At 48.1% G+C, this 22,731-nt stretch overlaps 1 protein-coding gene across 1 annotated transcript in view; it reads left to right on the forward strand.

Annotated features, from left to right (window-relative positions):
* Positions 1-22,731, forward strand: part of IRAK4 (interleukin 1 receptor associated kinase 4) — a 126,999-nt gene that overhangs the window by 62,894 nt on the left and 41,374 nt on the right. Inside the window, exon 6 of the mRNA XM_086919522.1 lies at positions 8,388-8,452. Within this exon, the coding sequence (XP_086775648.1) occupies positions 8,388-8,452 (65 nt within the window). The remainder of the gene's footprint in view (positions 1-8,387; positions 8,453-22,731) is intronic.

Raw genomic sequence — 22,731 nt, forward strand, 5'->3', positions numbered from 1 at the left:
TGCATTGCTGCGCTCCAGTCTGAAACTGTTCTTCAAGTTCCCCTCGGTGAGCAATCCACTGTACCCTCGACGGTATTGTTTTCGTACACGTTTCTCTGTTCTTCGCGTATTGAATTGGTCAAAAAACTTTCCATCTTCGGTCAAAAACTTTGTGGGCAGCCCTCTGGCTTAGCTGTGTTGGTCCAGCCTTCTGCCAATGAAACAGACTCCATTTCAATTCTGTCCTTGGTGCCACGCCAAGTACCCTCACACCGACCTACATCAAGTTTGTTACTTGTGCCTCTCATTGGAACACAAGGAGGACTCCTGTAAATCGTGTTGGTCTAAGAAAACTCTACATGATCGTCTGGCTTGACAATGATAAATGCAACACCAAAGCATTCAATACACTCTGTATATCTTTGGTGAAGAATCTGAACATGAAGAGATTGATGCGTGGGCAGCAGAAGAAGAAGAGGCCTTCTCTGTTCCAGAGTCGGATTCTGAACTCGAGATCGACTTGGAGTCTGAAGAGGTACTTCCGGGACATGGTGTTGTGAGTACGAAAGACTGTTTGCCCCCAAAACCTCTTCCAAAAAGCATAAGGCTACGGCACCACCTCTGCCTTCTGGCCAAGGACGGCACCAAGACAATATTTCCGATGCCCAGCCCTCTGGCTCAGCACCAAAACAAAATGTTAAGCCTTCCGGCTCGGGACCGAGTTGGCAGAAACCCTCAGTTCCGAAGGACAAATCTGTTTCAGAACCGAAACCCTGCGCTTCGAAAGCAAAGACTGGCTAAGTCACCAGCCAAACGGAATCTTCCTTCAGAGGACCCTGCCTATAAGAATGCTCTAAAGAAGAAAAAAGACATGGCTGCCAGCCCTGCTTAGCCTACCCCACAATCTCCTCCACCTCCAACATCTTCTCCACAATTGCCAATTCTAGATCCTTAACACATTACACCTCAAGGATCTCCCCATACACAACCTGAAGGGGATGATGCGGATAATGAAAACACACATTTACCTGTAGATCCATGGAATGATTACACACTTGACACTCCATTAGATAATTATCCAGATCTATACCCTGCAAAGCCATCACCAACAGACAACAATATAGCTTATCAAGAGCTTATTGCTAGAACAGCAGAGTATCATGTGGTTGCACTACATAAAGAATCGTTGGAGGAATATTTTTGTTTGAAACATTTGGAACCACACATAGGTCACGCCACTCTCCCCCTATTTTAAAGGGCATAATGAGACATGCAGACATATTAAAAGACCTTGTGCAAGCACGTATTTTAACTCCCAAAAGTACAAACCATGACCATCTGATCTTGCTTTTATTAAAGGACAGTTGTCTCTCGACTCGCTAGTGGTGTCCAGTTTTCGTAAGAGAACAAATTCACAAACCTCTGGTGATGCACCTCCCCCAGACAAGGAGTCTAAGATGATAGCTTCATCGGGCAAACGAATAGCTGCTCAAGCCGCCAATCACTGGCGCACCGCAAACACTCAGGGTCAACTAGCTAGGTACGACAGGGCACACCAGGATGAGATGGCGCAACTGCTTCATTATCTCCCTGACGAACACAAAGGCAAAGCACAAGCATTAGCTGAGGAAGGCAAACTAATTTCTAACTCTTCCATCAGATGTTCTCTAGATGCTGCTGACTCCGCTGCCACGGAGATTAATACTAGCATTCTTTTAAGAAGGCATGCATAGGTTAGGATTTCACCTGAGGCTCAGCAATCCATTTTAAATCCTTTTTACAAGCAACGCCTGTTTGGTCCTGAAGTCAATCAGGCTCTGGAAAAAATGAAGAAAGGTACAGAAGTGGCAAAGTCCATGGGTGAGCTCCAGTCCCCATCAAATAGAGGCTCCTTTCACTGCTCCTTTTACAGAGGAGGGTCCAAAACCACAACCTCAGACCCAAATGCTTCTCCTTATAAAGGCAACACCCAGTCTTCTCCCTCTAGAGGTTTTTTATAGAGTAGGGTATAGAGGAAACAATTCCAAACGTATGGGTAGAGGTGCCACAGCGTGTAATTCCCCTTCTCCAACAAACCATGACTTCCCCACATTCCCCACGATTATTAACACCTGTTGGGGGAAGGCTTCAACAATTTCTCCCCATTTGGCAATCGATTACATCCGACAAATGGGTGATCGAGCTTATCTAACGTGGTTTTTGCCTGGAGCTTACCACCAATCCTCCAAATATTCCACCTTGCACTCTCAAACTGTAGTCAAAACACTTACAATTACTCAAACTGCAGGTGCAATCTCTCTTGGAAAAGGGAGCCATGGAACTAGTTCCATTGAGTTACCAAGGATTAGGTGTTTACCAAATGTCTAGCAGTAGTGGCAGCTCATCTCAGAAGTCAACAAATTCAAGTCTTCCCTTACTTAGATGACTGGGTCATCAAGCCAGTACTCCCTAGAATCGTCTACAACACACTCAGACCACTCTAGACCTACTCCATTGATTGGGCTTCACGATCAACATGCAAAAGTCTCCTCTACAGCCTTCACAAAAACAATCCGATCTTGGAGGGACTCTCAACACTCACATGGCTCTAGCCTCTCCCAATGCAGCCACAATTCGCAATATTTGAACAATGTCACTACAGTTTCAAGCCAACCAAACCTTACCATTCAGGACTTTTATGCAACTGCTTGGAATGATGGTATCATGCATTGCAATAGGCCTCATGCAGGACACCACATGTGTCCTCTACAAGAATGCTTAGCACGTCAGTGGAATCAGTTGCAGGGTCAATTAATAGATCTAGTGTTGGTGGACAGCCGCACCCATCGTTCTATGCAGTGGTGGAACTCTCAAAATTTATTACGATGGCGGCCGCTCATCGACCCTGTTTCACACATCGTGCTAACAGCAGATGCATCTGTCACAGGTTGTGGTGCTCATCTCTACAATTATACAGTTCAGGGTCTCTGGGCAAGAAGCACAAATGTCTCCACATCAGCACTCTAGAGCTTCTAGCAGTATTTCTAGCGCTCAAAGCTTTTCAGTCTCATCTCATAGGCAATGTTGTCCTAGTCCGCATGGATAACATGACAGCTATGTACTATGTACAAAAACAGGGGGTACACACTCACTCCAGCGGTCATGCCTCTTTCAGACCATTTGGAGCTGGGCAATCCATCACAGAACCTCCTCAGCAGAGAGAGGCAGAAAATGCACAAGTGGGAACTTCATCCTCAAGTTCTCCTTCCATACTTTCAAAAATGGGGATTTCAACAATTAGATCTGTTCGCCACAGAGGACAAAGCAAAATGCCCAAATTTCGCCTCCAGGTTCCCACACCCTCGCTCATAAGGCTATGCCCTGTGGATCAATTGGTCAGGAATATTTGCCTACGCTTTTCTATCTCTTCCTCTCCTTCCATTTCTGGTTCAAAAGCTCAGGCAAACATTGCTCACACTGATTTTAGTAGCTCCCACATGGGCACGTCAACCGAGGGACACCACACTCTTGGAACTCTCGGTGGTTCCACATCAAAAGCTGCAGCTCAATTCCACCCTTCTCACTCAGAACAGTGAAGAAATTAGACACCCAAACCCCAAGCAGCTAGACTTGGGGATTTGACTCCTGAAGTCCTAGAGTGTGGATACTTAAATTTGTAACCAGACTGTTGACTATTCTAAAAGAAGCAAGAAAGCCCACTACCAAAGCTTGTTATGCAGCAAAATGGTAATGATTTGTTATCCTTTGTAATAACAACAATATTAATCCTCTAGATGCTTCTGTTCAAAACATTATATGTTACCTTCTACACCTACAGCAAAATAGTCTAGCTTGCACATCTATTTGATTGCACCTTGCAGCAGTAGCTGCCTATTTGCAAAACAGACAGCATTTATCTTTGTTCAAAGTTCCTCTGATTAAAGCCTTTATAGAGGGCTTCTATGTAATTTGTACTTGTAAAGCGCACTAATACCCCAACTGGGGTGTCCTGGCGCTGTGACTCATACCCCTGTGTGAACCCTTCCTGGCTTTTCCCTGTGAAATGTCCCCAAGGTGAAGCCAGGCATCCCAGTGCTTTTGAGGCCGTTGTGGAGATTAAGCAAACTATTGCCCAGAGTTGCAGAGTGGGACCCATGATTAGAATAGGCACTGAGGCGAGAATTATCAGGTCCGAGGAAATTGAGCCCAAGACCCCCCGAGGTGGGAATTGAACCCTGGTCCCGGGCCAGACCTCTGCATCAGGGTCTGCTGCTCTAACCAATGAGCCACACTTCTCCACAAGAGTAATACCACCCAGCATACCTTCGGCACCGGTATGGAATCTAAACACTGTACTTACAAGACTCATGGCCTACCCTTTGAACCATTACACAATTGTCCTTTACAGTTACTTTCATAGAAGGTTGCCTTCCTCATTGCAATCACTTCATTAAGGAGAGTTGGTGAGCTACAGACATTAACCTTAGAAGAACCCTTCTTTCAGTTTCATACAGATAGGGTAGTTCTTCGCACCAACCCAAAATTCCTCCCTAAAGTAGTTTCTGCTTTTCATCTTAACCAGTAAGTTGTGTTACCTGTGTTCTTCCCCCAACCCGGTTCTGAAGTAGGACGACCTCTTCACACACTTGATGTCAGAAGAGTGTTATTGTATTATATCGAAAGGACAATATATTTTCGTATAACAAAGCAACCTTTTGTTGCATTTGCTCCACGTCACAAAGGCAATCCTATCTCTAAATCTGGCATTTCAAGATGGATTGTTAAATGCATTCAAACTTGATATGCAAAAGCTAAAAGAACTTTATCAATACCCTCTAGATCGCATTCCACTCGCAAAATAGGAGCATCTATGGCCTTTTTAGGTAATATTCCTATAGCTGACATATGTAAGGCAGCAACATGGTCTACATCACACACATTTACCAAACACTATTATGTGGATGTGTTAGCATGCCAACAAGCCAATGTGCAAGCAGTGCTAAAGGCAATTTTTCCGACGACTGCAATATCTACTGGTTAGCCACCGCTTTGAAAGAATACTGCTATATAGTCTATGCAAAGCATGTGTTTCTACAGCACACATGCCTCGAACCGATTAGGTTACTTACCCAGTAAGCATCTGTTCTTGGCATGTAGAGCTGTAGATTCACATGCACCCTCCCACCTTACCGAACACCTGTAGTTGTTGCAGTTCTCATTATTTACATTACTTATGCTTGGACATCTCTCTACTACACTCACTTACTCCATTCTCAACCTCTTGCGGGAAAACAATCCAACATTGGAGTCGATGGCCATGCGCACTATCACTGAAAGGAGGAGTCACCTGACCTTGTCACTGGAAAAACTTTTTCAAAGAAAAACAGCTTGCAAAAATCCAGACCCAACACTAGAAGGCAGGAGTATGCAAAGCATGTGAATCTACAGCTCTAAATGCCAAGAACAGATGCTTACTGGGTAAGTAACATAATTCTTTTAAATAGTCTTCAAATACTAGCTTTACTTTGTTTGGTAAATAAACAAATGTTTCCTCAATCATTAGCTAATGATTTTTTTGAAAATTTACAGCATTTCTCCTCAAACATCAGGTTTCATAAAAACGCTACTGCCCAGCAAACACAATATTTTTATGTTTGGTAAATTGAAAGTTCCTCATTTGCATGCACATTGCCATCAAGTGCCAGATGTTTGACAGATGCCGAATATCTGGGGAGACCACCAGTTGCAAAGAACGCTTACCAGATAGAAGAGCTTGGCTGCTTTTCTTATGCCAAAAGAAGGACTTATGTACTGGAACACATCCCCAAGTAATTGCCAGTAGGCGAGATTAATTTAAGCATTTCACTCATCGTATATTTGTTTTTCTAAGTGAGACACCCAACATGTGATTGGCATTCCCAAACATGCATCCTGCTACAGGACTAAAGCTGCACCTGACCAATTGGCCAAATTCTGGGGTGGCTTGTGTTACTTTCTAGAATGGAGATGGCTTGGTAGTATGGCTGGAGAGTTCCCTGAGGAGCATGGCCATGTCTTATTCACTTGCGGGTGCAATGTGTCTGGAGTTACATAGTGAACAAAAGAAACAATGGACTGAATGTGGCCTGAGGAATTACTAGTCACTGAGATCAGGCGAAGCATCCAACTCATTACTTCTGTGTTTTTCTCAAGTGACACCCTAAGTTCCACAGGTATGCCAGGAAATAGGTGTAAAACTCAATCTGCCAATGAACTCCTGCTGCACCTCGCTAATAAGGGTCAAAATTGCTAACAGAGCAGTTCCTGCTCTACTACTTCTGTTGGAGCAGGGCCAATTCTGATTTTTATATGGATGTTGTAGGTCTAGAAGGCCATGGTGTCAAAAACAATGAATTAGAATGAGATATTGTGTAATTATTAGTAATTCAACCACACCACTCATCCTTTTTTTCTACACAGTATATACTAAGATCAATAGGTATGCCCAGACACAGGTACCTTGCTCTCTGTGCCATTGACCTCAAACTGCTCCTAACCGATGAGGATCAAATATGCCAAAGCTGGTCTGGGGTTGTATCTGGTCCTGTCGAGAGGGGATCTGGCCAGGCACATCTGGTTCCACTGTTCCTATTGATGGAGAACCAAGTCTAATTTGCAGATGATGATCTGTGTGTGGCGAAAAATTATCAACTGAAATTCAGCTTAAGCTGAGATTGATTCAAGCATTCCACCCATTGCTTTTTTCTTTTGTTATGGCAGCTCAGTTTTGTTGCAGCGTTAGTCTGCCCCACCACGTGGCATGCTGGTAGGCTTCCAATGGGTTCAGAAGGCAGAACGGTGCTTCCTAATCTCAGGAGAGGCTTTTCTACCAGGCTTGCAGCGCCCAATGGCCCAGCGAGCAACAGTGAGGGCTGTAGCAGACACAAGCAGGCATTGCTCCGTCTCCTCCTTTCATTGATAGAGCTTCTGAAATAACCAGTCATCACCAGGAAAATATTCTCTTTTTTTGCCTTTGCAGGTGTTTAAATAAGCAAGAATTGATCCATCAAGTTCAAAACATTAGACAGCGTAAACGTAGTGTTACATCAGATTTTTAAGAATAATTCAAGTGGCAAGATAAATCGTTTTATTTTTTCCGAAAAGTATTGAACCTTCTCACCTTCCCAAATAAACTATTTAAAGAACCCTTTTTCTTCATCAGGAATCACACTGAGTGGTCAGTATCAGCCGCCAAAAACATATTGCATAAACTGAATGTTGACCATTAAACATGATGAAGGATCTCCCGTCTAATGTATTTAAGTTGTGAATCCACCTGAGAAATATGTAATTTAGAGCAATTCAACTCAGTAACTTGAATATCTAACTTTATTTTTTACTGAAATGCGACATCCTGTTTAAAATCTTCATATAAAGTGCATAATTGTGAGTCAGCTGGAGTGGTATCGCAGGAGAGAGAGAAGCAGAAAGAGTGCACTGCTATGGCCGATTCTGACTAGCCTAGTATACCTACATCAAAATGTAATGGTTGTGGAGTGCCGGTGCCTTTCAGTGCCCACTAAATCCAATTGTGGGTGTCTGCAAAATTAGTATCACCCGCTCTGTATTCTGTGCATTTCATAATTATGCCTATTGTACATTTATGTGACTGGATTTAAGTGTAAAACCCTGTATACTATGGGAGGATCGTAAGTATTCATTCTTATAACATTCCTAATCATGTAACACAATGCAGTATTACCCTTTCTACTTTCTATTGCTAATATTTAAATAGCAGGTAGCGGAACAACCTCAAGAATTGACAACACCAAACCTTGCCTTGCTGATGGCACAAACATCACATTTATTCCAAATCTTCCTCTAAAGTTGTATTATCAGTTTTCAAGGTAGGAATATTCCAAAAGGGTCAGTGCTCACCCGGTTTGCCACATCTCTACAAAACCACTTGCAAAAGTCAAACTGGGCACACTCCTCTCCAGTGTAGCTGATATACGTGTGTCACTCACGAGTGAAACATTTTCTACCATCACTCAAACACTTCAGGAAATCTCTTGGGTATCTTTTTAAATAAGTATTACATCTTCTCCAAGAGTAGAAGTAACTGAACTCCTCTTAGAAGATTTCATTTTCACACTTGATCCTTGGCGATTAAGGATTTTTGAGTTGTGCATATTTGCAGGCATAGTCTAATAGTTATCTAAACTCGGATCATAAATCTTCTGTCATAGATTTGAACCCTTTTGATCCGCATGTGTTTTTCTCGTGTATTAACATTCTTTTTTATGACTGTCAACATTTGTTCGTAAACATTTGTGAAGTATTCCTCAATTTTGAAAAATTACCAGGAAAAACTCACCAGACTATGAAACTGGAATATTGTTTTAGGAGCAATGACCTCTGACTATGAAAGTTCTTTCTCATTTTTCTAGATGGTTGACGTTAGTATTCAAGAGCTTAAAGCACAGTTTGACCAAGAAATACAGACATTGAAAATGTAAGTGCAATTTCGATTTTTTTATTAGTTTGCTGTTACTGAATGTTGATATCGGTACCTACCCTGCTCACTTCTTACAAATAAAATACAGTTTTATCAAAAATATGAAAATTTGAACAAGTATATAATTATATATAGCCTTCTAGGTGTTTTGAAACTATCCACATTTGTCTTGAAATGTAGATATCATTTCGGTTGAAAGTTTACAGGCCACAGAAACACCATGACACTGACACTTTAATGTCTGTAAACACATAGAATGCAGGTACAAAGTAACTACTTGGGGACTTTATTATGAATGCCCCATAGTTGGATGGGATAATTATCGCATCCAATAAAACCTCATAGAGAGTTCTCAGTATCTAAGTATGACAATTATCGCCTAGCCTAAGCTTAGCCCTAAAAATTTGTATAAAATTTGATTTTTGCTACTTACTGGCCAAAATCCACAAGTCCTGGAATTTAACAGGTCTTTTTTACTCTTTTAATTCTGGCTGGTTTGGCCTGCAGAAATGTAACAGTGCAGACTTGATTTTATTTATTTATTTATTTATTTATTTATTTTATAAAGCACCCAAATCATCCCATCAGTGGTATCTCCGTGCTATGACTGCCATTACTAACCAAGGAGAGACTAATCAGAACAGTGTGGTTTTCAGCAGCTTTCTAAAAATCAGGAAGTTAGTGCATCGCTTCTGATACGTATTAAGTGTAATAAACATTAAGTAATTTCAAATCAGCTTTATTCGCTTGTAAGTATTCTCACCATAAAAGCATACAATGAAAAGAAACATTTAAAATTACAATTTTAAAACATCCCAATATAAGTCGGGGAAAGAGATCAACGTTTCATTGAATTGCAAGATGTTAGACGGGGACCCGGAGGGTCGGCCGAGGACAAGGGAGAGGCCTCTGGTGAGGACCGTCTCCAGCGATCGTACAGACTAGTAACTTCCCCCCCACAGACGGACACCACACAAGGATAAGATCAACACTCTTTATATACGATTCTTGAAGAAAGGTTATCAGCGATACAGGGAGGTCGGGACACGAGGGTCCTCTCAATTCTAGTCTCTTGAGGGGGAAAGGGTAGCGGGACAGTCTTGGTACCGGTCTGGTACTGTGGTGGCAAGATGGGTAGCTCACAATCCTCGAGCTCGGAGTTCTGGAAGGTCGGGCCGCGGCAGCGCCAGCAGGCTAGGATGATAAGTCTCACTTGAGAAGGGCCGCGGCAGCGCCAGCAGGCAAAGGTGATGGTTCGCACAAGGATGGGCCGCGGCAGCGCCAGCAGGTCCCAACGAAGATGTAGGTTGCAGAGGGCCGCGGCAGCGCCAGCAGGCAGGAATGATGGTTCACAAGGATGGGCGCGGCAGCGCCAGCAGGTCCCGACAAGGATGTAGGTGCAGAGGGCCGCGGCAGCGCCAGCAGGCAGGAACGATGGGTCACGAGGATGGGCCGCGGCAGCGCCAGCAGGTCCCGACGAAGGTGCAGGTTGCAGAGGGCCGCGGCAGCGCCAGCAGGCAGGAACGATGATTCTCAAGGCAGGGCTGCGGCAGCGCCAGCAGTCCGTCAAGGATGAGTTCTTCTAGGTGTCTCTCGACTCCAGGATACAACTGCCTTCCTGCTCTGGAGCTGCCCCAGTTATAGGTCTGGCCTCCTTTGATGTCCGGACCCTCGCTCTTGGAGGTTGGGAGGTCCGGGATGAGGGAGTCCAGACACCCAGCAGGAGGGTGGAGCCAGCGCCCGGGGAGGCTGGGGGCGATCGGCACCTGGTGGGGGAGAACCATTGACGCTCCTCTCTCCCATTGACCTGCCGAGTGGTCCGTTCACCTCCTGGGTGGATGGTGGTGCCTCGATGTCGGGGCCTGGCCAGGCCCAGGGTTGGGGTCGAGCTGAGGCCACGCGGCCTCGTGGTGCAGTGTCCAAGATGGCGGCTGGGCCGGGGCAATGCTGCTGAGGGTGGCCCGGGCCGGCCGATGTTGTGGTGTTCGGGAGCAGGCGTCCCGTTGGGGACGGGTTGCGGATTGCTTCTGTGGGTTGCCGGGGTGGTTCTTTTGGTGACACCGGGAGAGCCGGTGTTCGGGTCTTATCATGCGGGGAGGCAGCGGCCCCTTCACGAGGCCTGTCCAACATGCGTCCCCCCCAGCTGAAGGCAGGGAGAGTCACCCATCTTCTTGGGTACTCTCTTCGCCGAGGCGGAAAAAGCGTGACAGGCCGTCCGCGTTGGCGTGGTCTTGGCCAGGGCGATGCTCCACAGTGAAGTCCATCCCCTGCAAGGAGATGGACCATCGCAACAGTTTTGGGTTCTCCCCCCGCATCTGCATCAGCCATTGCAGGGGTCTATGGTCTGTTTGTACCCTGAAATGGGTACCGAAGAGGTAGGGCGGGAGCTTCTTGAGGGCCCACACTACAGCGAAGGCCTCGCGCGCGATGGTGCTCCAGCGCTGTTCTCGGGCCAGCAGGCGTCGGCTGATGAAGGCCACTGGTTGATCGACTCCCTCGGCGTTGAGTTGAGAGAGTACTGCCCCAATGCCATGATCTGAGGCGTCCGTCTGGATGATGAATTCCCGGCCGTAGTCGGGGGCCTGGAGCACGGGGCGGTGCACATGGCGGCCTTCAATTTCTCGAAGGCCGCTTGACAGTCCGAAGTCCAGTTGACGGTTTTGGGGTTTTTCTTGGAGGTGAGTTCTGTGAGGGGCCCCACAATGCTGCCATAGTCCTTTACAAACCGCCGGTAGTATCCGGTGAGCCCTAGGAAGGCTCGGACCTCGGTTTGGGTGACAGGAGGTTGCCAGGACTGGATGGCAGCGATCTTGAGCTGAAGGGGGGCCACCAGACCGCTCCCCACTTGGTGTCCGAGATAGGTCACGGACCCCTGGCCAATCTGACATTTGCTGGCTTTGATGGTGAGGCCGGCCTGCTGGAGGGCGTGCAGGACTTCTCGGAGGTGGTGAAGGTGGTCTGCCCAGTGACGACTGTACACAGCGATATCGTCCAGGTAGGCGGCGCTGAATTCTTCGAGGCCCGCCAATACCTGGTTCACAAGTTGTTGGAAAGTAGCTGGAGCGTTTTTCATGCCGAATGGCATCACTTTGAAGTGGTAGTGGCCATCCGGGGTAGAGAAGGCGGATCGTTCTTGTGCCCTGGGGGTGAGGCCGATCTGCCAGTAGCCTGCCGTCAGATCGAAGATGCTCAGATAGCGGGCAGCCCCCATGCGGTCAACCAGCTCATCCGCCCGGGGGATGGGGTGAGCGTCGGTTCGGGTAACAGCGTTCAGGCCCCGATAGTCTACACAGAACCGGAGCTCGGGGGCGACGCCCGGGGCGGCAGCCTTGGGGACCAGTATGACTGGGCTGGCCCAGGGGCTGTCGGATGGCTCAATTACTCCTAGAGCCAGCATTTTGGAGACTTCGTCCTGGATGCAGGTGCGCACCCGATCTGGCACTCGGTACGCCCTGTATCGAATAGGTGGACTATCCCCAGTGTCCACGTCGTGAAGGCACCAGGGGGTGACCCCTGGGGTGAGGGAGAACAGATTTGCAAATTGTAGCAGGAGAGCCCGGCAGTCTTGGCGTTGTTTCGGGGACAAGGCCTCGGAGAGTCTGACCCCTTCCACTGAGCCATCTTTTTCACGGGTCCTCAGTAGGTCAGGGAGGGGCTTGGAGTCTTCTTCTATCCCACTATCTGTTGCCATTAGTAGGCTGAGCTCCGAGCGTACGAAGTGGGGTTTGAGTCTGTTGGCGTGGAGGACTCGGAGTGGGTTCCGGGGGGACTCCATGTCTATTAGGTAGGTGACAGGGCCCTTGCGCTCTATCACCTTGAAGGGTCCTGTCCACTTGTCCTGCAGGGCACAAGGTTCGACTGGAGACATCACCCATACTTGCTGGCCTAGTTCGAACTCGATGGAGGAGGCATGTTGATCGTACCATTTCTTCATGTCCTCCTGACTGGCCTCAAGGTTGGCTTTGGCGAGTTCCCTGAATCGCCGGGTCTGGTTGCGGAGGGTCAGGAGATATTTATATACGTCCGGAGGGGTCTTCTGGGGGGCCATCTCCCATCCTTCCTTGACCAGGCTGAGGGGGCCCCGGACGGGGTGTCCGTACAGGAGCTCGAAGGGGCTGAAACCGAGGGATTTCTGGGGAACTTCTCGATAGGCGAAGAGGAGGCAGGGGAGCAGCACGTCCCATTGGCGACGTAGGGGTTCTTCCAGGCCCATGATCATTCCCTTGAGAGTACGGTTAAACCGCTTGACCAGTCCGTTTCCTTGTGGGTGATAAGGGGTCGTGAACCGGTAGGTGACCCCGCACTGCTGCCAGAGAGACCTCATGTATTTTGAAATAAAGTTCGTGCCCCTGTCGCTGACGACCTCCCGGGGGAAACCCACTCGAGAGAAGATCCCCATCAAGGCTCGGCCTACCACGGGTGCTGTCACGATCCGAAGAGGAATGGCCTCGGGGTACCGGGTGGCGTGGTCCACCAGGACTAGGATGAACCGGTGCCCCTGGGCCGTTCGGGGGTCTAGGGGCCCCACAATGTCTATTCCCACCCGTTCGAACGGGGTGGTGACGACGGGAAAGGGTTGCAAGGGTGCTTTGATCTTTCGGCCGCTCTTCCCGCTGGCCTGGCAGGTGGGGCAGGCCCGGCAGTGGTTGGAGACATCATTTCGCATTTTGGGCCAGTAAAAGTGTGTTACCAGGCGGTTGTATGTTTTGTCTTGTCCCAAGTGTCCAGCAAGGGGGGCATCGTGCGCTAAGTTCAAAAGGAAGTCTCTGAAGCGGAGGGGCACCACCAGCACCCGACTGGCCCCCAGCTCAGCAATTCTTTGCTCGCTGTAGAGCAGGTCATTGTCCCAATAAATCCAGTGGGCCCCTGCGGTGTCTCCTGCACCCTGGGCGAGGGCTTGCTGCCTGAGTCCCTCGAGGGAGGGACAGGACTTCTGTTCTTGTCGTAATTGTTCCTAGGTGGGACCACCCTCTTGACGCCACTGGGCCAGTTCGGGAAGGTCCTGGAGTTGAACGGGCCCTTCTTCGTTTTGCCCTGGGGGATTGGCACTTAGGGCGTCTCCCTCCGGGACAATCGGGGGAGGAGGTTCTGGCCATTCGGGTTCTTCAGGACTGGAGATGGCGCGGGCGGCCATGGACCGGGTCGTTATGCAGGCCCATTCAGGGAGGCCCAACATCCCCAGGTGCTCTCTTCTTTCGACGGCTGCCCAAGGGGAACTTCCGAGGTCGTTTCCCAGGAGGCAGTCCACGGGGGCATCATTGCGGACAGTCACTTTCAGCATTCCGGACACTCCTCCCCACTCGAAGGGGACGCAGGCCATCCGACACAGGCTTTCTGAGTTGTCGGCTGATCGGACGGGGCAAAGGACGTTTGGCAAGATCTGCTCCGGGGTTACCAGATGACAGCGGACTGCCGTCACACTGTCCCCGGTGTCGCGTAGGGCTTCAGCCTTGCGCCCATTTATGTTTACCCACTGGCTGTATTTTCTCGTATTGGCGGGTAGGGGAGCCCGCGGAATCATGTCTCTTTCCCCTAGGCAGACCAGGGAGATGGCGGCTGGTTCCCACTCGGGCTGTTCCTGCTCGTATTCTTCATACCCCTCTGGGGCTTGCTCTTCTCCCAGGGCGGCGGCAGCGACCTGGCGGGGTATAGGATTCTGGTTCTTCGGGCAATTAGGGTCGTTGGCATAGTGGCCGGTCCGCTGGCACCGGTGGCAAGTAACGTTGGTTCGGAACCCCGGACGCATCGGGGGGTTTCCCCTGCCGGCCGGGGGCGGGGTGTTGCTGGCGGGAGCCGTCGGGACGGCGTCTCTGCCCCGACCCTGGCCTCCTCCTCCTCGGGGGCGATGGGGACCTTGGTTGGTTCTGTTTGGCTCGCTGGGTCCGCTTCGGGTAACTCGAGTGCTTTCCCATCGGTCAGCTTCGGCGGCGAGTTGCCGAGAGTCAGTCAGTTTACTGTCGAGGAGGTGCTGCCTGAGCTCGACGAAGCAATTGTTGGAGAGGTGCTCCCACACAATGAGGTTAAAGAGTTGTTCATAGGTGGTTACCTGGCTGCCCTTGATCCACCCCTCGAATGCTCTGCTGAAAAAGTTCACGTACTCCACCCAAGTTGTACCCGGGATCCGTTTGCAGTCGCGGAACCGCTGGCGGTACATTTCGGGCGTGAGTCCGTATCGAGTGAGGAGGGCGGCCTTCATATGGTCATAGGAGTTCATCTGATGGTCCGGGAGTTGCAGCAGGGCGTCGCGCCCTTCGTTGACGAACGTCCCCCATAACCCGGCTCCCCAGTCACTTCGCGAAATCCGGTGGGAGGTCATGGCTATCTCGTAGGCTTTGAACCATTGTTGGATATCGTCGTTCCGATAATACTCTCTGACGACATCCTTGGGGATGTGGACTTTTGGGTCTGTAGTGCCAGGAGTGTTCGGGTGCTCGGGCACCCCGAGCTCTTTATTCTGCTTCCGAAGCTCTATTTCTGCTAGATTGCGCTCATGTTCGTAGGCCAGTTTTTTCTCTTCTAACTCCCTCTGTCTTTGCTTCTCTTCCCGCTCCTCTCGGAGCCGCAAGTGTTCCAAGGTTCTCTTTTGTTTCGCCAACTTTAGTTCTCCATCCAACCGAAGTCGAGCCAGCTCTAATTCATGGAGTCTGCTTTTCTCTCGTTCTCGGATCTCCTTCCTTCTGTCGGAGTGGTGCTTGTTTCTGGTGCTTCGAGGTTTTGGTTCTGGGGTACGGCCGTAACCGTCTCCGCCCAAGACTCTAGGGCCTGTTTGAAGTCTTCTTTCGTGCTTAGTCCTGTGGTAGCAATGCCTAGTTCTATGCAAAATTGTTTTAGCTCTCGGTGGTTGTACTCTTCTAATTTCTCCATCTGGAATTTTTCTGTGGATCCGCTCTCTTTGGTTGTCATTGTGGTTGAGTCGTGGGGTGAGTTACTCTCTGTACGATTACGCGTTGGTTCGGATCGCGCCGCTGGCCACCAATGTTAGACGGGGACCCGGAGGGTCGGCCGAGGACAAGGGAGAGGCCTCCGGTGAGGACCGTCTCCAGCGATCGTACAGACTAGTAACTTCCCCCCCACAGACGGACACCACACAAGGATAAGATCAACACTCTTTATATACGATTCTTGAAGAAAGGTTATCAGCGATACAGGGAGGTCGGGACTCGAGGGTCCTCTCAATTCTAGTCTCTTGAGGGGGAAAGGGTAGCGGGACAGTCTTGGTACCTGTCTGGTACTGTGGTGGCAAGATGGGTAGCTCACAACCCTCGAGCTCGAAGTTCTGGAAGGTCGGGCCGCGGCAGCGCCAGCAGGCTAGGATGATAAGTCTCACTTGAGAAGGGCCGCGGCAGCGCCAGCAGGCAAAGGTGATGGTTCGCACAAGGATGGGCTGCGGCAGTGCCAGCAGGTCCCGACGAAGATGTAGGTTGCAGAGGGCCGCGGCAGCGCCAGCAGGCAGGAACGATGGTTCACAAGGATGGGCCGCGGCAGCGCCAGCAGGTCCCGACGAGGATGTAGGTTGCAGAGGGCCGCGGCAGCGCCAGCAGGCAGGAACGATGGGTCACGAGGATGGGCCGCGGCAGCGCCAGCAGGTCCCGACGAAGGTGCAGGTTGCAGAGGGCCGCGGCAGCGCCAGCATGCAGGAACGATGATTCTCAAGGCAGGGCTGCGGCAGCGCCAGCAGTCCGTCAAGGATGAGTTCTTCTAGGTGTCTCTCGACTCCAGGATACAACTGCCTTCCTGCTCTGGAGCTGCCCCAGTTATAGGTCTGGCCTCCTTTGATGTCCGGACCCTCGCTCTTGGAGGTCGGGAGGTCCGGGATGAGGGAGTCCAGACACCCAGCAGGGGGGTGGAGCCAGCGCCCGGGGAGGCTGGGGGCGGTCGGCACCTGGTGGGGGAGAACCATCGACGCTCCTCTCTCCCATTGACCTGCCAAGTGGTCCGTCCACCTCCTGGGTGGATGGTGGTGCCTCGATGTCGGGGCCTGGCCAGGCCCACGGTTGGGGTCGAGCTGAGGCCACGCGGCCTCGTGGTGCAGTGTCCAAGATGGCGGCTGGGCCGGGGCAATGCTGCTGAGGGTGGCCCGGGCCGGCCGATGTTGTGGTGTTCGGGAGCAGGCGTCCCGTTGGGGACGGGTTGCGGATTACTTCTGTGGGTTGCCGGGGTGGTTCTTTTGGTGACACCGGGAGAGCCGGTGTTCGGGTCTTATCATGCGGGGAGGGAGCGGCCCCTTCACGAGGCCTGTCCAACACAAGATGTCAGATTACAGTACAGTATTATGTGCAAAAAACCAATCTAGCCAAGAATTAAATAATGTGCAATTTAGGAGGGTACAACCGGCAGTTCATTCAAATACATAAAGTGCAAATATTCAAAAATATGAAATATTTCAGGTTCCATATGTATTATATGATTGAGAGCATGCATGAAAAAAAATATTTACAATGCAAAATGTTAAAGTGCATAGTGCTATCAGATGTTCCATATATATATATTCAGGCATGGAGGGCTACTAGCATAATGACCTATGTCGTACAATTATATAAAGTGTATAGTACATGTGTAAATGACTCTAACTACGAGCCATCTTCTAATTGTTCGTACAACAAAATGTTCAAGAAAGCATATGCCTTCCTTCTCCTTATTGCCTATTGTATGTACAGAATAACTGCATTCATAATTTTCCGATTTTCCAAACTACATAAGTTAAAAGCCTGTTTATAGTAAAAACAAGTCTCTCAGTTGTAAATAAAGATTTTAAAATTGTTCCCCGGATATCCATATACAAACTACAAAAAAGTAAAAAGTGCAATGTAGATTGGGTAGAACTTCGGTCACACGGACAGGGCGGAAGTTTATAGCACCACTTTTCCTTTTTGGGGAATGCTATTAGTTAATGAAGGGTACCAAACCTAAGCCTGGTCATATAAAATCTGTGTTGTGAATTCCGCACCTGTATGAGATATGGTTGGGTACACCTTACAGATGGAATTTCACTGTAAAGGTTAACACTGTGTTTTTGTCTAGCTTCAGCCTCTGTACCTTCTTCCCTGGCTTCTAAATAAATAGTCTTTTGATCTCTTTTACTGTATTCTGCGATAACTGCAGGGTTTTTTCTATCAATACACACCCTGCAGCGGGCCAGGAGAGTATGTTTGTACTCGAGCCAAGGAATTTTGCTAATTTGGTCAAGTGATAGACAATCTATAATTAGATCCGGTGTAAATTTTGTCTCTTCTTTGGCCCATATCCTTTGCCAAAGTGTGAGGCCGGCCAGAATAATTAGGTCTATTAGGAAAGATACGGATAGTTCTTTGTGTGTTATATAATTCTCTGCCGAACCAGGGACCGCCAGCAATCTTTTTAAAAATTTATTTTCATTGATTTGTAGAGGGGCAATATTAGCTCAGCCCCATATCAAACAGCTGTGACACACTTGCTACAATACAAGGTAAGAATTTCCCGTATGGGGTTGTTTCCTATTTTGGCCGAGAAGCATAAAATACCTTCAGTGGATCTTTAAAATTTCAGCTTGCAGAGTTTGATGTGAGAATTCCATGTATCATTTTGGCTAAAAATCAGACCCAAATGTGAAAAGGTTAACACTCTATTTATAACTACCCCTCGCACATAATGTACATGACATTACATTAAGTGATTAACAGTTGTGATCCGTGTGCTAACAGGTATTTGTGCTGGGTTCTAAATTTACCAGGCCACTTTTATTAAGACCACTATGATGTATGTAAAACTTGGATGGATAAAAACCAACTCAAACTGAATTAGGAAAAAAATGAAATAATCATCCCTAGCAATAAAATCGCTCATTGGACACCATCACATTGGCCGTCCGAGTTAGGTGCGACCTCTAGCCCTAAACCATTGACTAAGAGTTTGGGTCTACATATAGATTCCGACCTATCTATGGGCACCCACATCAATGCAGTTACTTCTGCTTGCTTTGTTCAACTCCGTAAATTGTGCAAGATCAGACGATTTTTTAGCAGAGAGGCCAGCATTCAAATTGTGATTGCCCTTATCCTTTCTAAGTTAGATTATGGAAATGCCCTCTATCTTGACCTACCACTACATTTGAGACATCAGCTTCAGATGATTCCGAAGCAGGCAGCTAGAATCGTCTATCTTAAGGATAGGAGATGTCACATCACCCCCTACTTAAAGATCTCCACTGGCTTCCAGTCGAGCTGCGGGTGCTGTTCAAAACTGGCTGCATACTTGTCAAAGCCACTCAAGAAACTGGCCCTAGTTTTATTATGTCATGCATTAGAAAGCATCGGCCTTAGCGCAATTTGAGATCGACGCACTTGAAGCTCCTGGAGGTGCCTAGAATCAAACGGAATCGAATAGGTGGGACCCGGTTCTCTTATCTGGGTCTGAGGCTCTGGAATTCACTGCCTAATCCGATCAGACTGGAGACTGACTACATGCGGTTTAGGAAGGCTTTGAAAACTTGGCTGTTCTCCCTAGCTTGCAATTAGTTGTCCCTCCCTATGCTCTCATTCTCTTTTCTGCTTAAACTTTCCAGCGCCAAGAGACCTGTTGGTGAATGTGCGCTTACATACGTTCCTAAATAACATAATATAACATGAATGGCAAGAGTTTGATTATTCTATACAAACAGAAGCCGCACCCGTGTAGTTTCATATTGTTGATTTCTTCATACAGTGGCCTCCAGCTGTGACCAATTCCTGCTACCATGCCTGCCCATCAAGTGCACGTTTCAGCTTTCCTCTGTACTCCTAAAAAGTAACAGTAGACAGAAAATTAAGCAAAGAAGCAAGCCCTTTCGTCAATCATGAAAAGTAGTGACTTCTCTTGGAAAAGCAGAATTAGAAACATTGGCATGAAATTTTTAGCTCAAACACCTGAGGTGGCTCGCAAACTAGTTGTGAACATTTTGTCAAGATTTGTTCAACAGCACCAAAGTTATTAGTAAAACTAAAAATGCTTTTCCTATGGAAACTAAGTCGTAACTATAACTACCTAATCGCAAAATTTCCAAACTAATGGGCCCCTCACTTCAGCTGCTGTGTTGAAAGTTTTGTGGTGATCCGTCAAGTGGGGGCCGAGAAAAAGCAGGGGTCCCAAAACGTTTTTTTCTCCATGTTAATTTCCATAGGAAGCTTTAGACACTGCTACAGCCGGAACTGCTGAACAGAATTACACCAAATTTTGCAGAAAGGTAGCTCTTGGTCCAGAAAGCACTCTTTTTGTTAAATGGTGTAAATCCGTTTAGCAGTTCCTGAGAAATTTAAAGGTTTCTTAAATATACAGCTGTGGCTGTGGTGGACCCATAAACCCTCCCAATCTTGTGTCTGAGATCTGATTGGTTGCCAACACTTCAAACCAGGAAGTGTTAACAGCCATCTTGAACTCGGTTGAACCGAGCCATCACATAGCAAACAGTGTGCTCCGCTTTAAACAAGACAAGCACACTTTGCTTTTTACACACAGGGAGCTGCATGTCAGCAGCTCCCTGGGTGTAAAAAGCAATGCTGGCTCCCGCAGGAAGCGGAAGTCGGCCCGGACCGTGGGGGCCTTCAGGCTCCCCAGCAGTCCAGAACCAGAGGTCATTCCCCGGGTGATGGGGTCCCTGGGCCCAAAAATGGCCTGGGGAGGAGAGGCTGCGCATCCCCACTTCCCTTTTTATTCATAAATTAATAAGAGCCTATCCCCAGGGGATGGGGTCTCCAGGGCTGAAATTGGCCTAGGGAGGGGGGCCCCACCTCCCATTTTATTTTATTAAAATTTGTAAAAATGGGTCAGGCCCCGGGGGATGGGGTTTTGCGGCCCAAAAGGGTCAAGGGAAGGGGGGGGGGCACGCAGCGCCCCCCCCACCCTTCCTTACAAGAACATTTTTTCCAAAAGAAGGAAACTTGCCGGAAGCCCTGCCCCCTTTCTCTGGGATTCTGCAAACGGGCCTCATGGCGCACTCTTGGTTGGGGGTGAAGTCCCCTTCGCTACTTGTTACTTCGAGTAAACCCCTCACAGTGTGATTGCTGAGAGGTGGTTGCAGGCCACGCCCTTTCTCCACCACTCTGTAAATGAGGGTCTTGGCGCACTGCTGGTGGGGGATGAGGTCCCCTTGCCTCCTTAGGGCCTCAGGACTAAAGTGGACGTCATCCCCCAAGCAGCAGTGCGCAGGAGGCGAAAATTGATGGAAAATTGGTGGAGAAATTGAGCGTGGCCTCTGACCACCTCTCAGCAATCCAACTGTGTGGGACTTGCTGAAGATGACAGGAAGGGTAGTTGGCCCCCAAGGACCCTCAATAGCCATGGGGGTCTTACTCCCGCTACTAGTAGTGTGTCAGGAGGTGCATTTGCAGAGTGGTGGAGAAAAGGGGTGTGGCCTGCTATCAGATCAATCCTGATGTATGGGACTTACTGGAGGTAATAGAAGGGGTAGTTGGCCCACAAGGACATCCTTGGGGGCCAACTACCCCTCCTGTTACCTCCAGTAAGTCCCACACAGAAGGATTACTGAAACGTTGTCAGAGGCCACCACCCTTTCTCCACCACTCAGCAAACGTGCCTCCCGGCACACTACTAGTTCCGGAGTGACCTTGGGAACCAAGAAGCTCTCCTGGTATCTCCTGTAAGTCCTACGCAGCAGAATTCCTGAGAGTTGGTCGGAGGCCCAGTACCCTTCCTCTCCGACACTTTACAAAAGTGACTGCTAGTTAAAAAACCTTAGAAATTCACACAAAAAACAAAGGTTACAGGGACATTATAGTTAGTAATTAGCATTTAAAAAACAGTCGAAATTCACTGAAAAAAACAAAGGTTACAAGGAAGTTATATTTAGGGTCAGATTTTACTTATACAAAGCAGAGAAATTCCACCGTTATAGTTAGCTGAGTTAACTATAACTTGCACCCCGCAATGCACTGCTTGTGACCTCACATATTGTATCACTCATGACATGGTCAGTGGCATCACTGATGACATCTCAAATTACATCACTGATGACATCATCCATTGACTGTGAGTGTTTAAAAAAAGTTTATGAGTGTTAAATATACATACCAATATGTATTAGTGAATCAGTGGGTGTATGAGTGACTGTATGGATGACTCATGGGGTCCGTGACTGACTGTATAAGTAAGTGATTAGGCAGTATAGGTGAGTGACCGGTATATGAGTGGCTGCATGCATGAGTGAGTGAATGTGAGAGTGACTCTACAGATGAGTGCATGCTTCTGTCAGTGACTGCATAGATGAGGGATTATGTGTTATTATTTGTATGAGTAAGTGGATGTGTGTGTAACGCTTTGGATGAGTATGTGACAGTGTGATTGACTGTTTAAGTAAGTGTCTAGGTGTGTGAGTAGTTATATCGGTGACTCACTCAGTGTGTGAGTGTCTGTATGGGTGTATGAGTGGATATGTCAATGGCTGTATTAGTGAGTGAGTTGGTCTAGAGGTGGCAGTATGGGTGTGCAAGTGGATGTATGTGTGTAGATCAGTGAGTTGGTGTGTAAGTACTGGTATGACTCTGAACGGGTTTATGAATGGTTGTGTGGGAGTGGCATTGGGTGTATAAAAGATTCTATAGGGGTGTAAGTGGGTGCGTCAAAGATGCTGTGGATGATGTCATCAGTGATGTCACTTACCATGTCATGAGTGATGTAATATGTGAGGTCATAAGCAGTGCATTGCGGGGACGCAGTAAGCTCCATTTTCCACAATCTATTGCGCACTCCTTGTGAATGTCCGTCTCCTGAACAGCATTCATGATTGCAATGCTAATATGCAAATATAAATGCACGGGCCAAATGTTCACTTAAAAGGGCTTAGTGAAAACAAATATTGACGATGCCGCTGCCTTAAAAATTCTAACTAAAAATACATGCAGTGCACAATAAATTGTGGAATATGGAGTTTACTGCCACAAGCACGTGCCCGTGAATGTATAAGCACCTGAGGCTAGTGAAATTGACTTACCTGTTGACCCACGAGAGAGCTCTTTGGCAGATGTCTTTTGTATATAGCTGTGATGATGAGTGCGGTATGTGGGGAAAGTGAAATGGTGAAAAGAGGTGAGTACAAACTACTGAAGCAGTATGGTGAGATATATTTATTCAGGAGTCCCCTTGGTAAGGATAGAAAATGATATGTGGATTGTCCACTTCTAATTATGAAGAATAGAACTTTCGCTATATGTGATGGTCAATATGTTTTACACCTGAGGGGTCTGTGGCATTTCTTCAGGACGAAAAAATTTAATACCTACCCTTGGTCAGGGTTAGGTGTATGAAAT

This window comes from Lissotriton vulgaris, chromosome 1_1, assembly GCF_964263255.1.
Source record: "Lissotriton vulgaris chromosome 1_1, aLisVul1.2, whole genome shotgun sequence".
NCBI lineage: Eukaryota > Metazoa > Chordata > Amphibia > Caudata > Salamandridae > Lissotriton > Lissotriton vulgaris.